Source organism: Phacochoerus africanus, chromosome 5 (assembly GCF_016906955.1).
Source record: "Phacochoerus africanus isolate WHEZ1 chromosome 5, ROS_Pafr_v1, whole genome shotgun sequence".
Taxonomy (NCBI): Eukaryota; Metazoa; Chordata; class Mammalia; order Artiodactyla; family Suidae; genus Phacochoerus; species Phacochoerus africanus.
Window position 1 is genome coordinate 112076938 of NC_062548.1, and position 22512 is coordinate 112099449.

At 39.0% G+C, this 22512-nt stretch overlaps 1 protein-coding gene across 2 annotated transcripts in view; it reads left to right on the forward strand.

Annotated features, from left to right (window-relative positions):
* The window catches only part of MEMO1 (mediator of cell motility 1), a 109629-nt gene that overhangs the window by 36134 nt on the left and 50983 nt on the right, over positions 1-22512 (forward strand). For both annotated transcript variants that reach the window (XM_047782335.1, XM_047782337.1), the window contains 2 exons: positions 4388-4469; positions 17059-17127. In XM_047782335.1, coding sequence (XP_047638291.1) covers positions 4388-4469; positions 17059-17127 — 151 coding nt within the window. The remainder of the gene's footprint in view (positions 1-4387; positions 4470-17058; positions 17128-22512) is intronic.

A 22512-nucleotide genomic window follows, 5' to 3' on the forward strand; every position in this document is an offset into this window, starting at 1 on the left:
GCCATCTCAGAAAAGCTCTCTTCAGAGGTAGAAGAGAAAGAAAACAATTTTATTTTTAAATAAACATTTAGCTAGAATATGATTCATATCACCGGCTGTCTGCTAAGAGATTGAAAAGACTTGAAGATAGCTCATCCTTTTATATAGCTGAGCAAATACAGGCCATTACGTGCATCTTCTCAAGATATTTTCTCAAGATAAATTATAAGTAGTGTTCAAGTAAGAGAACTTGGTAACATTTGTTACACACAGTTTATCCTAAATTCATTTGGTAATTGGGGTGACTATATATATTAGCTAATTGCTTTATCCAATAGAAAAATAAACTTACATGTTTTTATGACGGAGTAATTTTATAGCTTGCATGGCTAGATGACCCTCTCAAGTTAGCCTCCTATCCTCTCACAGAAACTGACAGAAAGGGGCTATCTCCCTTGATGATCACATTTCAAAGAGGTGGCTACTGGGTCCTTAAGAAAGATCGTCCTGGGTTCCTGGCTAGATACTTATTTAGCTTTTTAAAAGTTTATATACATTTGGAAGAGAAAGAATTTACAGTTACAAGTTAAAAAAAATGTGGGGTGTCTCTTCTATTTTTAACAGGGAGAATTAAATCTCTCTCTCTCTCTCCTTTTTATTTGCCCTTACACTGGTGAGTAAATTGAGCTGCCTGCCTTAGCGGGCAATTTAGCAAACACAGTACATGAGAGACTTGTAGCATTGTATATTGACAGTAAGACAATGGAAACAACCAAAATGTCTGTGAACAGGAGAATGAATAAATAAATTTTGGTATATACATACAATACTATATAGCACTGAAAATGAATAAATTAAAGCTGCAAATATCAATGTGATTAATTTCTTAAAAATAATTGACTAAAACAAGCTTAGAAGAACATTACAGTATATTTATTAACATTTAAAAACATGTTGGAGTGCCCGTCATGGTGCAGTGGTTAACGAATCTGACTAGGAACCATGAGGTCACGGATTCGATCCCTGGCCTTGCTCAGTGGGTTAAGGATCCGGCATTGCCGTGAGCTGTGGTGTAGGTTGCAGACGCGGCTTGGATCCCGCGTTGCTGTGGCTCTGGCGTAGGCCGGTGGCTACAGCTCTGATTAGACCCCTAGCCTGGGAATCTCTATATGCCGGAAAGTGGCCCTAGAAAAGGCAAAAAGACAAAAAAAAAAACCATGTAGGACAAAATAATGCATACTGTTTATGGATACATATATCAGTAAATAAATAATGCAGTACTAAACACCAGAATCAGAAAGTGGCTACTTTTGGTTACTTTAGGAGGGAGATGTATGATGGGATCAACAAGGAATTCAACTGTATCTTTGATATTTTATTTCTTTTTTTCTTTTTTAGGCCCATACCCACAACATATGGAGGTTTCCAGGCCGGGGGGCTAATCAGAGCTGTAGTTGCTGGTCTACACCGCAGTCATAGCAACATGGTATCCAAGCCTTGTCTGTGACATACACCACAGCTCACAGCAATGCCAGATCCTTAATCCCGCTGAGCGAGGTTAACACCACTGAGCGAGGTCACCCGTGTCCTTATGGATGCTAGTTGGGTTCGTTAACCACTAAGCCATGACGGGAACTCCTGATATTTTATATCTTAATAAAAGAAGATCTCAAGTAAGAGAGAATGTTAAGATCTAACATCTGTTTGTTATGTTATTATCTAGGTTGTTTTGTATGTTTAAATATTTCCTGATTAAAAGTTTAAAAAGAGAGAGCCAGAGAAAAGGGAGCCAGAGAAATGGGGTGGTAGTTGGGGGGAAGTCAGTTCGCTAGTCATGCATGCATATTTGTATGCTGATGATAATGATCTGCTCAAAAGGAACAAGTTAGTGCAGGAGACTGGGACAGTTGTAAGAAGAGTCTGTGAATGAGAAAAATAAAGTGGAATCCAGTGCAGAAGTAATTTGCTTGGCTTTTGATAGGAGTAAGGACAATTTATTCAAACAGGAGGGAAAGCAGAAGAAATGGGAAGAGGAAAGGAAACTTTTGAAGTTAGGGTGACTGACATTTGGGTTTGCCTGGAACTGAGAGATTTCCCAGGATGCAGGACTTTTCATGCTAAAACTGTGAAAGTCCTGAGCAAACCAGGGTGTTCGACTGTTCTGCTTTTGGGCGTTTTTCCTTGACCAAGTGATAATCGTGATCATCTGCTGGGAATGGGAAGGGGATGACAGTCTAAGGTAAAAGGAGAAGCTGTACAAAGTAATTTTCTATCTTAAAGATGGGGAAGCAAATTCACTAGGTTGTTGTAGTATGATTTTTCTTCTTTTTTTGGCTGCACCTGTGGCATATGGAAGTTTCTGCGTTCGGGGTTGAATTGGAGCGACCACTCAGGCCTCCAGCACAGCCACCGCAACACCAGATTCAAGCTGCATCTGTGCCCTCTGCTGCAGCTTACAGCAATGCTGGATCCTTAACCCACTGAGTAAGGCTAGGGATGGAACCTGCATCCTCATGGACACTATGTTGGTTTCTTAACCTGCTCAGCCACAACAGGAATTCCTGTGGTGTGATTTCTGTGTTTTGTTTGCAAAGAGATTGCTGAAATTTTGTAATTTCTTTACAGCCTCTTTCACCCGTTTAGGTGAAGGTACTGTGTTTGAGTGGAAAGTTGGTTTTTAACTGTGATTTGGCTATGGTGGAGGAGGAGAGGAGAAAAGGAGGGAGACCAGAGGCAAGGGAATGATTATAGTGATGGATCATCTGACCTCAGGATGGTATAGAGAGGATGAAGGGCAGCTGGAAAAGTGACTCCAACAGGTTTCTATTCAAAGAACCAGCTTTTCATTTCATTGATCTTTTCTCTGGTTTTCCTTGTTTCTATTTCATTGATTTCTGCTCTGATCTTTATGATTTCTTTCCTTCTACTAACTTTAGGTCTTGTCTGTTCTTCTCTCTCAAGCTGCTTTAGATGTAAAGTAGCTTGTTTATTTGGCCTTTTTCTTGTTTCCTGAGGTGGGCTTGTATTGCTCTAAACTTTCCTCTTAGAACGGCTTTTGCTGCATTCCATAGGTTTTGGAGTGTCGTATCTTCGTTGTCATTTGCTGCTAGGTATTTTTAAATTGCCTCTTTGATTTCTTCAGTGATCCATTGGTTGTTTAGTAGCATGTTGTTGAGTCTCCATGTGTTTGTATGTTTTTTGCAGTTTTTTTCTTGTTGTTGATTTCCAGTCGTATAGCATTGTGGTCGGAAAAGATGCTTGATATGATTTCAAATTTCTTAAAGTTACTGAGGTTGGATTTGTAGCCCAGGATATGGTCAATCTTAGAGAATGTTCCATGTGCATTTGAGAAGAATGTGTATTCTGTTGCTTTTGGATGAAATGTCCTATAAATATCTATTAAGTCCATCTGGTTTAATGCTTCATTCAGGGCCTATGTTTCCAATAGGTTTCTAGAAGTGAACGGAAATGTTAGGAAGTGAAGAGAGTGGGATGCTCGAGACTGAGGTCTTTTTTTTTTTTTAGCCACACCTATGGAAGCAGAAGTGGGACTAGGTGTCAAAGCCAAGTCACAGCAGTAACCCAAGCCATGGGAGTGACAATGACAGAATCCTTAACTACTAGGTGACCAAGGAACTCCCCAGAATTGAGATTATTATTATTTTTTGTCTTTTTAGGGCCACATCTGTGGCACATGGAAGTTCCTAGGCTAGGGGTTGAATTGGAGCTGCAGCTGTGGGCCTCTGCCACATCAGCAGTACCACCAGATCCAAGCTGCGTCTCTGACCTACACCGCAGCTCACTGCAGTGCTGCATCTTTAACCCACAGAACAAAGCCAGGATTGAACCCATGTCCTCATGGATAAAAGTTGAGTTTGTTACCTCTGAGCCACAATGGGAACTCCAAAATTGAGATTTTTGAGGTGGCATAGTTACGAGTTTTTGATATGGTGATGGGAATAGGGGGCTGGAGTGAATGACAGAAAAGGTTATCGGTGAGAATGATCACTCCGTGGATGTTATTTTAGTGATTAAGGTGGGTTTTGATGCTCTAAAAAGTACTTGTTCCATTATTTTCTTTTCATATACAAGCAGTTTTCTGTTTCTTGTTTTGTTTTGTTTGATCCCTGCCTCGAATTGTAGATTGTGTTGTAGTTATTCTTGAATGATGATGGTTGTAAATAAGTAATGAACAAAAGCAAATTTTGTTTAATCAGTGCTTGTACTTAGAGCTTGCTACTGGAAACTTTGTAGTTGGTTAAGTATCAAACAATAACATCCAAAATGATGATCCACTGCCCTTTAAGCTATTTTAGTCCCACATAGGTTCAGTGAGGACTTTGTGTCATGTAAGGTTATGTGTACTACATGGCTTTGCTAACTTGTTTCCTTATTTTTGCTTTTATAGGACCGCAGCTGAACGCACAGCTAGAAGGTTGGCTTTCACAAGTACAGTCTACAAAAAGACCTGCTAGAGCCATTATTGCACCGTAAGTTTTAAGGGTCTTTACCCAGAATCCTTCATGTTAATTATTAATAAAAAATGAGTATCTACGGATTGAACTAAAAATTAAAAACCAAATTCTGTGTTGAACTAAAGAAGTTACATTCACTAAATTTCATGATTCCTTTGGCTTTCACTGTAACTCAAGGATGAAGGAATTTGCTACTTTATTTTTTCAGATACAGTAATTTGAAATTTATTTTTGGTGCTAAAGCTGATTTTTAAGCAGAGAATGGTTTACACTAGGTGAAGTTGGCGATTTCAGTAGTATTTTGGAAGATGACTAAGTTCTATTTTCAACATTAAAAAGGTCTATTTTGAAATGCAAAAGATTGTGTATGGTGCAATATGGAGTAGCAGCCAGATTTTTGGGGGGAGGGGTAATTTTTTTTATTAAATTTTTTTTTTCCTTTTTACTGGCATATGGAAGTTCCTGGGCCAGAAATTGAATCAGAGCTGCAGCTGAGGCCTTCACCACAGCCACCGCAGTACCGGATCTGAGCCATATCTGTGGCTTGCGGCAATGGTGGATTCTTTTTTTTTGTCTTTTTTTTTGTCTTTTTGCCTTTTCTAGGACTGCTCCTGGGGCATATGGAGGTTCCCAGGCTAGGGGTCGAATCGGAGTTGTATAAGTTGTTTGTATATTTCGGAGATTAAGCTCTTGTCAGTTGCATCATTTGAAACTATTTTCTCTCATTCCATAGGTTGTCTTTTTGTTTTTTTGTTTTATGGTTTCCTCTGCTGTGCCAAAGTGTGCTGCTCTTTGAATAAATCAAAATCGCTACTCTCATGCCTTTTAATATTTGGGGAAGACAAACAGTAAACTAGTTGGAGTTCCCATCGTGGCGCGGTGGTTAACGAATCCGACTAGGAACCATGAGGTCGAGGGTTTGATCCCTGGCCTTGCTCAGTGGGTTAAGGATCCGTCATTGCTGTGAGCTGTGGTGTAGGTTGCAGACGTGGCTCGAACCCTGTGTTGCTGTGACTCTGGCGTAGGCCGGTATCTACAGTTCCGATTTGACTCCTAGCCTGGGAACCTCCATATGCCATGGGAAGTGGCCCTAGAAAAGGCAAAAAGATGAAAAAACACAAAAAAAAAACAAAAAAAAACACAAAAAACCCCCCAGTAAACTAGTAATTATATTCTGTGTCAGGTGCTGATGGGTGTTTAGAAAAATAAAGCAGATAAGAGGATTGAGAGTGATGGTATGGACAGGGAGTTGTTAGTTTATTTAGGATAGTAAGAAGAGGTCTCCCTGATAAGGTAACGTTTGATCCTAAATGATGTGAGAGAAAAGTTAGGTAGATACCTAGGGAAAGGGGGATTTATTTTGAGGCACAGCAAGGACAAAAGCTCTAGGGCAGGATAGGCTTGGTGTGTTTGAGGAAAGCAAGGAGACCAGTGTAGCTGGAGTGGCCTGTGTGTGAGGAAGAATTGTGGTTGAGATAGAGCCTTGAGAGGCTTTGTAGGTGGTCATAGAAACTTTGGTGTTTATTCCAAGTGATAGGATAAGTAATGAGAAGGTTTGAGCAGAAAAAACATGATCTGACTTAGGCTTGGAAAGGATTGTGCTTGCTGCTGTATGGTCTTTCTGTTTTGTGGGAGAAAGAGTCCAGTTTAGGAGGCTTACTCCAGTGGTACAGGAAAGAGATGACATAATGGCTTTGGGAGCTAGTGGTGGAGGTGATGAGAAGCAGTATATTCTGGATATATTTTGAAGGTAGGACCAATAAAATAGAAGAAATGTCAAGGATAACTCTGAACTTTTGGCTTGTGAAACTGGAAGAGTGGAATTTCGTTTGTACTCATTAAGTAAAGAACAAAGGTGGAGATGGAGAGTGCAATTTGAGATGTTTATATAGATTTTATTTTTCCTCTCTTAATATTGAGATACCTATTTGTTATACAGGTGGAAATTTCAAATGGGCAGCTAGATATATGAGTCTGGAGTACAGGGAAGAAGGGCTAGGCTGTGTTGGCATGTCACATGTACACAGTTAAGTGTGTAACTTATTACACTTAAAAGTCTAATCAGAATATGGTTGCCTAGGGGGTAAATAAAGATAAAGAAGAGAATCTGGTCAAAGACTAGGTCCTTAGGCAGGCCAACTTTATTTAGAGGTCAGGATTAAGATGATTATTTGCAAATAAGATTCTGAAGAAGGACCAGTGAGGAAAGAGGAAAACCAAGAGTGAGCAATGGCTCTGTGAGGTAAAAAGATAAAAATGTGTCAGGGAGGAGAAAATGATTAGCTGTGTCAAATTTTGCCAATAGTCAAATAAGATGAGAACTGATAATTGATAATTAGATACTGTGGCGATTGCTGGTTATTTTATTTATTTATTTATTTATCTTTTTTGCCATTTCTTGGGCTGTTCCCGCGGCACATAGCGGTTCCTAGGCTGGTGGTCTAATTGGAGCTATAGCCGCCGGCCTACACCAGAGCTGCAGCAACGTGGCATCCAAGCCGCGTCTGCGACCTACACCACAGCTCACGGCAATGCCGCATCCTTAACCCACTGAGCAAGGCCAGGGATTGAACCCGTGACCTCATGGTTCCTAGTCGGATTCGTTAACCACTGAGCCCCAACGGGAACTCCTTCTGGTTATTTCAATAAGAACAGTTTTCCTGGAGTGGTGGGGATGAAAGCACAATTGGAGTGGGTTTAAGAATGAATCAAGGTCTACAGCCATACCACTCTGAACACACCCGATCTTGGTAGCTAAGCAGGGTCGGGGAAAAAAAAAGAATGAATCAAGGAGGGAAGTGAAGATAGTGAGTATTGATAGTGTTTTTAGGAATTTTGCTATAAATCAAGGAAGTTGGGCAATGGGAATATGGTGTCCAGATAATTTTTATATAAGGTGGGAGATATTAAGGTGTTTCTCATGATGATATGATCCAATAAAGAAAGAAAAATTGATGCAAGATGGAAAGTTTGTATAAGTGAGATCCTTGGTTGGGTGAGAAATAATTAATAATCATCTCTTTATAGTACGTCATGAGATATGGTCTATTGTCATTCCCATTACTTTGTTAGTGTTTGACTGTCATAGTATACTGCCTTCCTAGTTAAAACTCGTTCTAAATGGGGGAGCTGAGCTGAATCAACTTTTTTTTTTTTTTTAAGTGAGGCGAATAAGTGTTTATTAAGAGAGAAGAGAGAGAAGATAGGTGTGGAGAAAGCACAGGTGCAGACAGGCTTGGGAGGGGGTGGAGATGGAGAGGCAGAAACAGAATGAAATTGAGGTTAGTTATTTGTGAAAAAGTAGCTAGATTTGTTACTTCTTGTAGTTAGTTTTAAATTGAAATCATTGGAAGTTGCCTGGGAAATGAAATGTTTGAGTCTAAGTTATAAATACTTTGATTTGTAAAAGATTTCCATGTTACTTTAGGTTTTAAAATGAATATTTGAAAACAGTTTTGGCTTTGGTGTGCATCTTTCTGCTATATAGTGACTTTGTAGTTATGTTTATGTACATATGTACATATAGGCACTTTCTATTTTGTTAATAATGAAAAGTTTAAGTATAGTCAAGTTCATCTTATTACATGGTTTCCAGAGGTAATTATTTTCCTCTGCAGTTACCTTTTTTTTTTTTTGAGGTAGAAAAGCAACAAATATTTTTATTGTTACATAGGCATAAAAGCGTCTTTTTTTTTTTTGCCATTTCTTGGGCCGCTCCCATGGCATATGGAGGTTCCCAGGCTAGGGGTAGAATCGGAGCTGTAGCTGCTGGCCTAGGCCAGAGCCACAGCAATGCAGGATCCGAGCCTCGATCGTTAACCCACTGAGCAAGGGCAGGGACCGAACCCGCAACCTCATGGTTCCTAGTCGGATTCGTTAACCCACTGCGCCACAACGGGAACTCCCAAAAGTGTCTTTTTAAGACCATGCTTATATGGTAATTAGACAACTTAAAATTTGAAGACTTCTACTTTTATATCCAATCAAAAGCATACTTTAAATTTTGTAAATTTTAGTTCTCTGGGACTATCTTTTCTTAGGCTTTTTCTTCCATAGAAATAAATCATAAAAGGGGAACTGAAAAAAAAAAAAAAAAAGAACTTAGTACCTAGATAGCACACTTTGGAAAATGCTTAAACAGATTGCTCATTTTTATATTGATGTAGATTAAGTAGAATGTCATTAAAGAATAAATATTGACCCATAAACTAACTGTTGATCAATCTTAATGAAGTCTAATTTATGTGACATATAGGCAGGCATATTTGAGAGAGGGATTCAAAAGAATTTAATTTGACTAAAAAATATCTGTGGGTTGAATTTAAAACTGCCTTATCTTGAGGCACAGGAGACAGAATGTGTCTCAGGGATATATACTGAAATGATCTCATGAAATAGGAGTTCCAAAAGCCTTTCTACCATGACTGCCAGATACCTTGATGCCAGAATTGTTGTTTATCTTGCAGTATGCAGGAGTATTTCAGCAAACCTTAGAATGGAGCTGTGCAGGTATTCATCAATTAAGAAACTTTTTATTGAATGTAAAAATATAAACAGATAAGTGTTGAAGGGGCTTAATTTACATGATGAAATTAATTCTTACTGTAAAGCACAAACTATGAATTTTGAACCCCTTCCCATACATTTAGAGTTTGATTGTTAGTGGTTAATCTAGTAGGAAGAGTATGGAATAAAGGATACTTCCACTTTTCACTGTGTACCTATTTTTATTACTGATTTTTTTACTGTGTGCATATATTACTTTTAATATAAAAACTAGTTTAAAAAATAAGAAACATTTATATAGAGGACCAGTGTATGGTAAAGCATACCTGTGGAGCTCTACCAGTGTATATCATGAGACAATGAATCTTCGTAAGTTACTGGATATTGAGGACTTGTCTTTTTCTCATCTGTATTTATATCTAGCTGTAGGTTATTCATGGCAGTATCTCAAATTCTATTCTAGCAGTAAAAAAAAAATCTCAGTAGCAATTTTGTGGTTATTTGTTGCTATTTGACTTTTTAGTTCATAATATTGTTTACTTAATATTTGTGAGATTACATTTTATAAAAGTAAAATATTCTGAATAATGACTGTCTTGGACATTTTTTAGATATAATCATTCACTAATATTTTTTATTGAAGCAGGATTCTTAAAGGCCTTGAGCAATACCTGTGAAAGGAAAGAATAAAAAGCTAGGTGCAGCAAAATAAAATTAAGAGAAATTGCTGCTTCTGTAAAATGTTTGGAGCCAGTTGTTATTCAGGTTGATCCCATGTGTTTATAGGTTTTTAAATTTAGTTTCTAGCTTTGTCGATCATACTCGAACTTAAGGATATAAATTTGTAGCTAGAGGAGATGTCATTTCATCTGTTCCAGTCTTCTTATTTCCTCTAGTCCAGTCTTGTTATTTTGCATTTTTTTTCTGTAAGAATCTGACTTTGTTGAATTCAAGTAAGTGTTCTTTTATTATTCTCTGTAACCTCTTTGAAGAAAAGTCTTTCATGGTATGTTTAGTAGACTCTTGGCATTCATAGTTGATATATAACCTTGAGGGTCTCAGAATAAACAGGTGAAGAGTCCATGTCATATAGTGATTAGTAATTTTTCTGGTGTAAGAATTTAAATTATACCGTACCACACAGTTGCTGTATGGAAAACTGTCACTTAATCAGTGAATGATTGTGGACAGTGGCCCTGTATCCTCATTTACTTGCAGCTCTGTTAAGGGCACAGAGATTCTGGTAGGTTAGGAACTGAACTTGCTCATATAAAGGGTCTGTTGTGTAGGAGTAAAGGGAGAAGCAAAACTACTCTGTGTTAAAAGAAAGATCAGTTTTTAGAGGCATAGTTTTAGCCAAATGACTAATTATAGATATTAAAGTATAATTTTCTATTTGTTTCTATTTTACATGGAGATCTAGAGCCTGGAACAACTAGCAGGGATGACTGTACATTAAGGATTTTAACTTTTAAACAACTGACTTGGACACACTTTGATGATGCGTATTCAAATCTGCAGATCTCAAATTTTCATTGCCCTTCTTGCACACGCACATAACTTGGTTGTTCCCTTAGTAAAGCCTCCTTTATTATGAGTGATCCCTTAATGGAACCTATTTCCACATGCATGTAGTCACAGATTCTACTAATCAGAGAAGAGTGTAGGAACAGAGGATCAGTGGTTAGACTTGATGATAATTACTATGGCTTTGTTCATTACCATATATCTGGGCAGGGATAAAGGAAAGTATTAGAAATTCTTTTTGACTGTGATCTTGGTCCTTTGATGAAGTAGAGTTCCTCACCATGGAGGTTAAGAGGGATTTTATACCTAATGATTTAAAAAAAAAATACACTGCAATGTATTCTCTATTCGAGTTAGGACTCTCCCTCTCTTTTTGCAGCTATTTTGTCTTTCCTTCAAGCAGACTTTTAAGTTTTCAGCTTCAGAAATGACTGAAACCATGAAGTCTGGGTTTTATTATAAAACAAATTTACTTCAGGTAATTGTGTTTTCAGAACTTTCATACTTCTTTGTAGTCTTACAGGATAGATGATTCTATTAGTAAAGTTCCAGTTGTTAGACTTGTTGCCTTTTTTACTCCATGGACTCCTTCCCTTCTTCCTTCAAATATGTAAAAATCTCTTAGGATGGTTAAGAATGGGTTCTAGAGCCCTACTGCATAGCTTTAAATCCTGGTGTGCCACTTATGTGTATGACCTTGAGCAAGTTTCTTAACCTTTCTGCTTTAGTTTCTTCATCTGTAAAATGAGAAAAATAAGAATTCCTATCTCATAGAGTTGTTGGGATTAATGAGTAATGCTTTGAGTTTTGTAGAATAGTGCTTGACATGCAGTAAGTACTTAGAAAATATTAGTTATCCCCATTGTCATAACTGTCCCCCCGCCCCCCAGCTTGGTCCCCAGATATGTCAGTTTTTCTTTTTAGACTCCAGAGCATTGATTTCTCATTTCCTACTGGCACTGACATCATTCCAGACCATGACATTACTACCTCATGCCTTAGTTTCCAAGAGAGCTTCACTTGGCACCTCCTGCCTCTAATAATATGTCCTTTGTGCCTTTGTTTCTCAGTATGTAATAACAGGTTTCTTATTGTCACTCCCCTGCTCAAGAACATACAGCAGTTTTTCAGTAACTTGTTTTTATCAGGCCCAAACTCATCTATCTGTCTCTGGCTTAGCATTACTTTTCTTGTTCAGGCCAACTTCACATTTTCTCATTGACATCACACACTTAGACATTTGCTCATATTCTTCCTTCAGCTTTTATGCCAGAGTATCAGGATCACTACAGGATAACAGCAAAACTGAATTTGCTGAGCCATGGAACAGCTTATATTACCTTCTGGCTAAGATTAGAACTGTGTTGTGAGACTATTCCTATATTGAAGCAGCTTGATAGGCTCCCTTGCCAGAGGTGTAAGGATGGAGTGACTACTGTTAATCTGACCAATAAAGCCCTCAGTGACTTCAGTGTGCTTAGCCTATGTGCCATGTTACTTTATTCCTAATTAAGCACACTACTATCATGGTGGCTGTGATTGACTTAATGTGCATCTCTTTTTCTGTATTCACATCTTAAGTTAGTTCAGATGAGTATCCTTTTATTTTTTTTTAATTTATTTTTTTTTGGATTTTTTTTTATTACTCAAATGAATTTATCACATCTGTAGTTGTATAATGATCATAACAATCTGATTTCACAGGATTTCCATCCCACAGCCCAAGCACATCCCCCCACCCCCCAAACTGTCTCCTCCGGAGACCATAAGTTTTTCAATGTCTGTGAGTCAGTATCTGTTCTGCAAAGAAGTTCCGTCTGTCCTTTTTTCAGATTCCACATGTCAGAGAAAGCATTTGATGTTGGTGTCTCATTGTATGGCTGACTTCACTTAGCATGATAGTTGAGTATCCTTTTAAAAATAGAACTTTATTGGGATATGGTTAACATTCAGCTGCATATGATGTGTACAATTTGATAAATTTGAAATACATACATACCTGTGAAATCATTATCACAATTAAGATGGTGAATAGGAGTTCCCATTATGGCTCAGTGATAACAAACCTGACCAGCATCCATGAGGACATGGGTTCGATACTGGCTCCACTCAGCAGGTTAAGGATCCGGCATTTCTGTGAGCTGGTGCAGCCTGGATCTGGTGTTCTGTAGCTGTGGCGTGGGCCGGCAGCTGCAGCTGTGATTCGACCCCTTGCCTGGGTACTTCTATATGCCATGGCTGTGGCCCTAAAAAAAAGCAAAGGAAAAAAAGATAGTCAATATATTCATCGTCATCATCATCAGTTTTCCTTGTGCCCTTCTGTAATTCTTTCCTTCTATACCTCTCTGCTCCACCCCACCCTCTTACTGATTTACTTACTGTCACTATAGATTAGTTTTTATTTTGTATTAGAGTTTTTTTTTTTCTTTCTCTTTTTCTTTTTATGGCTGCACTGCAGCATGTAAAAGTTCCCTGGGCAGGGATTGAATCAGAGCTGCAGCTAAGGCCTACACCACAGCCATGGTAACACTGGATCCAAGCTGCATCTGCCACCTGCACAGCAGCTTGCAGCATGTTGGATTCTTAACCCACTGAGTGAGGCTAGAGATCCAACCTGGATTCTCACAGAGACAACATTAGGTCCTTAACCCATGGAGCCACAATGAGAACTCTTAGAGTTTTTTCTTTCTTTCTTTCTGTTTTTTTTTTTTTTTTTTTTTTTTTTCTTTTGGCTTTGCCTGTGATATTTGGAAGTTCCCAGACCAGGGATTGAACCTGTGTCATGACAGTGACAATGCTAGCTAGAGCCTTAACTCACTGTGCCACAGGAGAGCTCCTGTTTTCTAGAGTTATTTAAATGGAATGAACTCTTCTTGTCTGGCTTCTCTCACTCAGCATTTTTTTTTTTTTTTTTTTAGTTTTTACATTCATTTTTTTAGCATAATTATTTTGAGTGTGTCAGTAGTTCATTCCTTTCTATTGCTGAAGAGTATTTCATTGTATGGATATATTTCAATTTGTTTATTCATTCACCTTTTCAGGGACATTTGGCCATTTCCACTTTTTGGCTGTTGTAAGTAAGACTTGGATGAGTATCTGTGTACAAATCTTCATGTGCACATAATGCTTAAATTTTTTTTTTTAAGCATGGCATAGCTGGCAGGAATTAAATGACAGAAGTATGTTTAACTTTTTAAAAGAAATTGCCATACTGTCATACTGTTTTCTATTTTTTTTTTTTTTGTCTTTTTGCTATTTCTTGGGCCATTCCTGCGGCATATGGAGGTTCCCAGGCTAGGGGTTGAATCGGAGCTGCAGCCACCGGCCTATGCCAGAGCCACAGCAACGCAGGATCCAAGCCGTGTCTGCAACCTACACCACAGCTCACGGCAACGCCGGATCGTTAACCCACTGAGCAAGGGCAGGGACCGAACCCACAACCTCATGGTTGCTAGTCGGATTCGTTAGCCACTGCGCCACGACGGGAACTCCCATACTGTTTTCTAAAGTAGTTGTACTATTATACATTTCCAAAAGTACAGATTGAGTTTCATTTCTGCGTCCTTGCCACACTTGGTATGGTCACTCATTTTAATTTTAGCTTATTCTAGTGGGTGTTTATTGTAGTTTTAATTTGCTTCTCCTTAATGTCTAACTGATGTGGAGCCTTCTTGAAAGAGCTTTTTGCTATTTCAGTGCATTCTTTTTTTTTTTTTTAAATTTTTTTATTTTTTTAGGGCTGTACTGGTGGCATACGGAGATTCCCAGGCTAGGGGTCAAATCGGAGATATAACTGCCAGCCTACGCCACAACCAAAGCAATGTGGGATCCGAGCTGTCTGTGACCTACACCACAGGTCATGGCAATGCCAGATCCTTAACCCACTGAGCGAGGCCAGGGATCGAAATTGCAATTCCTAGCTGGATTTGTTTCTGTTGCTCCTTGATGGGAACTCCCCTTAACTGTGCGTCTTTTTTTATTTTATCTTTTTATTTTTATTTTTTTTTGCCATTTCTAGGGCCACTCCCGAGGCATATGGAGGTTCCCAGGCTAGGGGTCAAACAGAGCTGTAGCCGCCAGCCTACACCAGAGCCATAGCAACTCAGGATCCCAGCTGTGTCTGTGACCTACACCACAACTCACGGCAATGCCAGATCCTTAACCCACTGAGCAAGGCCAGGGATTAAACCCACAACCTCATGGTTCCTAGTTGGATTTGTTAACCACTGAGCCATGACGGGAACTCCCATCTGTCTTTTTTTTTTTTTTAATTTATTTATTTTTGGCATTTTTAGGGCCATATCCGTGGCATATGGAAGTTCCCAGGCGAGGGGTTGATTGGAGTTGGAGCTGCCACAGCCACAGCAGTGCCATATTCAAGCCGTGTCTGCAGCCTACATCTCAGCTCATGGCAATGCCTGATCCTTAATTCACTGATTGAGGCCGGGGATTGAACCTTTGTCCTTGTGGATACTAGTTAGGTTCATTAACTGCTGACCCACGATGGGAACTCCAACTGTGCATCTTGAAATTGGCCATGATGGGAATGACTTACTCTACATTAATAGGCATACTGCTACAAATCAATATTTTTTGTTGTTTATTTATACTTAAGAAAAGTAATTGGGAAAGGTTAATAGTGCACATTAAACCTAAAAATTATGTTGTATCTGTAACCTTTACATTGTGAAAAGCACAAAAAAGTGAGGAAGGAAATATGCTTTCCAGTATTTGGAAAATTGTCTAATAAGCAAAGAAGTCACTCAAGTTATTGTGGAATAAGTGAAATTCAGGCATATGTCTACATTGTTTCAGTCTTATCATTTATAAACATCGCTTGGCTATGGGTAAAAGAGTTCATCTAAATCAGTGAAAGCATTCTGAAACAATCAATTGCCTGTGTGGAATTTGCAGTGAAGAGTATTAAACATTTTTCATTGTTTGTAAATTGTGTGATACAGTAACCTTTTGTTTCAGTAAAGTTTATAATAAGCTCATATACATAGGATATGTGTACATTTTTTTTTCCTGCAGAGCCATTTGTTAAATATTTTCTGGCCACATTAAGAGAAATGTTTCTAGACTCACATAACTTGGGTCAAGAAAGAAAAATGAGGTTCTGGAGTTCCTGTCGTGGCGCAGTGGTTAACGAATCCGACTAGGAACCATGAGGTTGCGGGTTCGATCCCTGCCCTTGCTCAGTGGGTTAACGATCCGGTGTTGCCGTGAGCTGTGGTGTAGGTCACAGATGTGGCTCGGATCCTGCGTTGCTGAGGCTCTGGTGTAGACAGGCGGCTACAGCTCCGATTTGACCCCTAGCCTGGGAACCTCCATATGCCGCAGGAATGGCCCAAGAAATGGCAAAAAGACAAAAAAACAAAAAACAAAAAACAAAAATAAACAAAGACAAAAAAAAAAGAAAAAAAAAGAAAGATGAGGTTCTGAAAGAAGGACTTTGTATGGGTGGTCAGAGAACCAATGTAGTGCTGAGACCAGAGGATTTAAATGATGGGGTGAGTAATGGAGAACATGAAAGGCATAATAAACAGAAGGCCAAGTCAGCTTTCTTACCACTGAAGACACAAATGGAGAATTCCCTGGTGGCTCAGCAGGTTAAGGATATGACACTGTCTGCGTGGCTCAGGTTTTATCCCTGGCCTAGGAACTTGGGCATGCCGCGGGTGTGGCCAAAAAAACAAACAAAGCAAACCAAACCAACTAAACAAACAAAAGACACAGAGGGAGGTGAGTTGTTTCTTGAAGAGTATTTGATTTGAATTTCTCTTGGTCTTATTTTTGTGTATGTAATAGTCTGTTAATGGTATTGAAGAGGAATATAAAAAACTCATATGAATGTTACATAAGTAACTTCAAGTAAACTTTGAATATCTCCATATGTGATTTTCCTTCAGACCAAAACAGATTACAAAATACGTTTTTTGTTTTTTTGGTTGTTCTTTTTTTTTTTTTTTTTGGCTGTATTCATGCTAATGTGAAAGTTCCTGGACCACAGATCAGTATCTAGCCACAGGAATGGCAACGCTGAATCTTTAACCACTAGGCCACCAGGGAGCTCCTACAAAATACTTTTTAACATTTAATTTGGAACATAATACAAATGTGTTCCCTGTTATTTTCTAGAAGTTGCATTATTAGCTACATTACTTTTTTTTGTCTTTTGTCTTTTTAGGGCCGTACCTGCAGCATATGGAGGTTCCCAGGCTAGGGGTCTAATCGGAGCTGATGCCGCTGACCTATGACAGAGCCACAGCAATGACAGGTCCTAGCCGCATCTGTGACCTACACCACAGCTCATGGCAACTCTGGATCGTTAACCCACTGAGCAAGGCCAGGGATCTAACCCACAACCTCATGGTTCCTAGTTGGATTCGTTTCCACTGTGCCCTGATGGGAACTCCTACGTTACTTTTTAATCTACACACAATTCTGTTATGTTTACTGTAATTGTTATTATTTCTTTCAAAAGGTTTTTTTTTTTTTTCAGAATAACTTGCTTTTGAATCTGATCTTAATCTGATGATTAAGTTAAATGTTTTTTTTTGTTTTGTAGCCATGCTGGATATACGTACTGTGGGTCTTGTGCTGCTCATGCTTACAAACAAGTGGATCCATCTATTACGTAAGTAATATAGTTAGATATCGTTTTGATTAGACGGGGGATAGTTGGGAATTGTGTCATAATTGCTTTGTCACTGAAATAATTTGTTATATACTTATTATATACTTGATTTCATTGAGAATTTGACTTTTTATGAATTTGCTTATACCTTATGTAGGTTATAAAAAGCTTTAATACTACTTTTCACTGTTGAAACATTTAGTTTTCACCTTTGCTTTGCCTTTTTTTTTTTTTTGGTCTTTTTGCCATTTCTAGGGCCGCTCCTGGCATATGGAAGTTCCCAGGCTAGGGGTCCAGTTGGAGCTGTAGCCACCACCCTATGCCAGAGACACAACAACTTGGAATCCGAGCTGCGTCCGCGACCTTTGCCACAGCTCACGGCAATGCTGGATCCTTAACCCGTCTGAGCAAGGCCAGGGATTGAACCTGCAACCCCATGGTTCCTAGTCGGATTCGTTAACCACTGAGCCACGACAGGAACTCCCATACCTTTGCTTTGCTTTGTAAAATGTTTAGTTCTGGAAATGTTAGAAAGTTAATGCAATATTGTAATTTGTAAGAAGTATATGTTTGGGAGTTCCCTCGTGGCTCAGCAGGTTAAGGATCCTGTGTTGTCACTGCTGTGGCTCTGGTTACAGCTGTGGCTCTGGGTTTGATCCCTGGCCCAGGAACATCCATATGCTGCCTGTGAGGCCAAAGGGGAGGGGGCAAAATAAATATGTATTTGGTCATCTTATTTCACGTACATACTTGGTCTTCCATAGTTTCTGGCTCACAATTCCCCAAACCCTTGGAATTTCTTAAGTGGTGAGAGTGACAAAGATGTCTCTTGTGTGTTAATGAGATGACTTTTGGACCCCACCTAAGGATATGCCAGGGTCAGGTTCCCAGGATAATCAGCCTTGTGATTAGAGGGTTGGAATTTTCCTTCCTACTCTCCAACCTCTTCTGGGGAGGGTAGAGGATGTGGATGTTGAATCCGTTGTTAACTTGACTATGTAATAAAGCCCCCATAAACCCCCAAAAGGGCATGGTTTGGGGAGCTTCCAGATTAGTGAACCACATGGAGATTTGGGGAGAGTGGTATGCCTGGAGGGGCACGGAATGTCCTGACCCTTTCCCCTTACCTTGCCCTATGCATTTCTTCCATCTGGCTGTTGCTTAGTTTTGTTTTTTTTTTTTAATAATAAGCTGGTGATCTAGTAGGTGGAATGTTTTTCTGAGTTTTGTGAGCTGCTCTAGCAAATTTATTGAATGAAAGTGGGGGGTCATGGAAACCTCTAATTTGCTTTCAGTCTTTCAGAAGTATAGATAACAATCTAGAGTTGTGATTAGCATCTGAACTGAAGTTCAAGGAGATGGTTGTTAGAATCTCTAAGCTGTAACCGGTTGGTCAGAAATATAGGTGACAACCTGGGCTTGTGACTGGCATCGGAAGTGGGGGATGGGTATGAGTGCATGGACATTCTTGTAGGACCGAACCCTTAACCTGTGGAATCTGATGGAGACAGTGTCAGAATTGAGTGGAATTCTTGGTCACCTTGCTGGTGTCCAAACATTGCTTGTAGAAAATGTGCCCCCCCCGCTTCCCCCGCCCCGCCCCGCTCCTACCCACTACCCCTCACTCCACCAAAAAAGAGTACACACAGTGGGACTGGGTCCAGGAACACTAACAGTTAAATATTTTGGTTTTTAAAATTTTCTTTGAAAACTTGGAGATGAACATTTTTAAGAAAAATGCAAAGCCCTTTTTTCTGGTTTAATCACTTTGTAATTTAAAATTCTTTATTGTACTTGTTAAGTTGTGTTTAGTGAATGAAGAATAATTTCTCATTGACAGGGTAAGTTACTTGAATTATTTTAGAGTCTGACAGTGAATTTAATACGGTGGTTGAAGTATATTAGCTCTTAATAACTTAATGACAGTTCTGAAATAGCTTTAAAAGAGATCTTTCTGGCAAATTGAGACTGAATTGTATACTACTCTCTAAAATGAGAAACTTGTGAACTGTAAAAGCTTAGTATACCACTCTTTAAAATAAGAAGCCTGTGAAATTTAAAAGCTTCTGCTGCAAATAACCACCCAAAGTACTTAATTTGCTGACCAGCATTATATTTAAATAGTTAATTCACTATATGTGAATCAGTATCGGGTTCTAGTCTGTATTGCCAGTTGTACATACAGTGTGTGAATGAATGAACTTTTTTTTTTTTTGCTTTGTTTTTTTAGGGCCGCTCCTGCAGCATATGGAGATTCCCAGGCTAGGGATCCAATCAGAGTGACAGTTGCTGGCTACGCCACAGCCACAGCAATGCGGGATCTGAGCCACATCTGAGACCTATACCACAGCTCATGGCAATGCCAGATGTTTAACCCACTGAGCAAGCCCAGGGATCGAACCTGCAACCTCACGGTTCCTAGTTGAATTTGTTTCTGCTGCACCACGGTGGGAACTCCTGAATGAGTGAAATTGATTGTTTTTATCTGTCAAATGTTGATTGTTAGGTTAGACCCATACTAGAAGGGATGAAGTACAATCATTCAGAAGTAACACATACAGCCATGAGTATAAAAAGAAAATCTCACCTATACTCTTTTCCTTGGCCTTTGAGCAATTTGCTCAGATCGTTAAAGCAAAAAAGTTGCTTTCTCTTGTTTTTAGGTATACTCTGCATGTTTTATCATACCTTTATTGAAAATTATTTTTAGGAAGCTTTTAGTAATAAATAAGATAATTTGCCAGATTGATGAGGTTTGGGTTAGCCCTGCCTCTTTTATGGTTTTTTTTTTTTTGTCCTTTCTAGGGCCGCACCCGCGGCACATGGAGGTTCCCAGGCTAGGGGTCTAATCGGAGCTGTAGCCGCCGGCCTACACCACAACCACAGCAATGTGGGATCCGAGCCGCGTCTGCGACCTACACTACAGCTCATGGCTGCCAATGCCGGATCCTTAACCCACTGAGTAAGGCCAGGGATCGAATCCACAACCTCATGGTTCCTAGTTGGAATCGTTAACCACTGTGCGACGACTGGAACTCCTCTTTTATGATATTTTGAGGAGCATCTTTAACAAATATTTCTTGGAGTTCCCTGGTAGCCTAGCAGTTAAGGATCTGGCGTTGTCACTGCTGTAGATTGGATCACTACTGGGGTGCAGATCTGATCCCTGGCTCAGGAATTTCTGCATGTCTTTGGAGTGGCCAGAACAACCCACAAATATTTCTTAAGACATATTTAATGTATAATTTTAACTTATTTAATGAATAAAGCAAAATAGAAATTAGATCGTAAAGATTTTCAGAAACTTCCTTTATATGACTCCCTGCACATGAAAACCAGCTATAATCAAGGCTGGTTTATATAATAGCCTTTTCCAAATATTTTTCTGTTTGGCAGAATTTTTATTGATGATGATAATGTGCTGGAAGGGTACCTCTGAATTAAATTTGGTTTAGGAATTTATGTAGAGATATAGAGCTGATATTGATAGAAGTGGAAATTGTATTAAATAAGTTGATGGACAGTGGGAGTGGAAGCAAAAAAGTAATAAAAAGGGAAGAGAGTCAAGGACTTAAGATGATAAAGGAGATTAGTAAAAAGAATGGCAAATAGTTGATGATGATATATACGATCAGCTTATTTTCATAATTAGTATATAGTAATTGAATTCTGAATACAAACATTCGAAAGTCTCAGGTTAAAAATAATCATTGACAGTCATGGTTGTATTCTCTTTTTTTTTTTGTCTTTTTGCCATTTCTTGGGCCGCTCCCGAGGCATATGGGAGGTTCCCAGGCTAGGGGTCTAATCAGAGCTGTAGCCACCAGCCTAGGTCAGAGCCACAACAACGCAGGATCCGAGCTGTGTCTGTGACCTACACCACAGCTCACGGCAACGCCGGATCGTTAACCCACTGAGCAAGGGCAGGGATCGAACCCGCAACCTCATGGTTCCTAGTCGAATTCGTTAACCACTGCACCACGATGGGAACTCCCAGGTTGTATTCTCTTGAAAGTGGCCCTCCCTGAGATTTCCATAGTCTTTAGAGTCCTTTGAGAAAATAGAGAAAACATACTTTAGGGAATGATAAGTGTAGAGAGAAGTAACAGTCCAAGAGAGAAGGGTTAATGTGATACCACTAGCTTCCATTTTTACTTTCCCATTTTCTACATGTTAACCAGGATCATATTTTGTACTGTCTTGCACTTTGAATGGATCTTTTACTTTTACATGGTTTTGTAACATCTTTTATGAACATTTGGAAAATATTTATTCATTGAGTTATGCAGATCTTTCAAATGTTAACATCATACAATGTCAAAAAATCACATCTGTTAATATCAGCATCAGTTTCATCAGAAAAATCTTTAATTATTGGGAAGTAATCAATCTCACATTGATGTAAGTTTTGCAGAATTCTAATTTTCACTTAAAAACTTCAATTTTGTCACTGGCAACAAATATGTCTAATGTTATCTTTGAAGTATCAGGCTCATTTTGTTCATTTTATAGAAAATTTCTGCCAAACACCTAAATTGGAAAACCATAATTTGTCTACAGTCACTTTTTGAAGTAAAAATTATATTCCGTGGGAAAAGTCTAGTGTAGCTCACAACTCAAAATCGTACAAATGCTTTTTCCTTGAGACATACTTCTGTATGTAGCAGAAATGCTTTGTGTGTTTATCACTATAGGTTGAATGGATAGATCTGCCATTGCGGTGGCTGTGGCGAAGGCCAGCAGCTACAGCTTGGATTCCACCCTTAGGCTGGGAACTTCATATGCTGCAGATGTGGCCCTTAAAAAAAAAAAGTTGCGTGTATTTTGTTATACAGAATATTAAAAAAACCTGTACTCAAAATTCAAGATTTAATGGAATTAAGTGAAACTGTCTTAAAAAAAAAAAAAAAGGCGTGGATGAAGGTGAGGAATACATGACTACTAGTACATTTTGATTCTTTTACCTTGATTGTAGTTCTAATGCGCCAGCAGTTTATTCAGCCTCACTTTTGTACCACAAGTGCAAGTGTTAACACATTGGAACCTTTTCATTCTTTGTATTATTATGAAGATAGTTTTGATTTTTGTGGACTCCTTGAAAGGGTCCCGAGGAATCCACAGTTCACACTGTAATTCAGGAAATGCTGTGATTCAGGGTGATTGGATTTAGATTGAGGATAAGGTATTGGAGGAGGCATCTTTGAGGAAACGATTTTTAAGCCACACAGAAAGAGCAATAGCACATGTAAGCTTTGAAATAGGCCAGGATGTTCTTGTCATAAAGAACTGCAAGAAGACTGTGTGCATAAAGTGCTGTGATCCAAGGAGTGAAGAATAACACAAGAAGGGGCCAGTTCATTTGAGACTTTAGAAGGCATTTTAAGG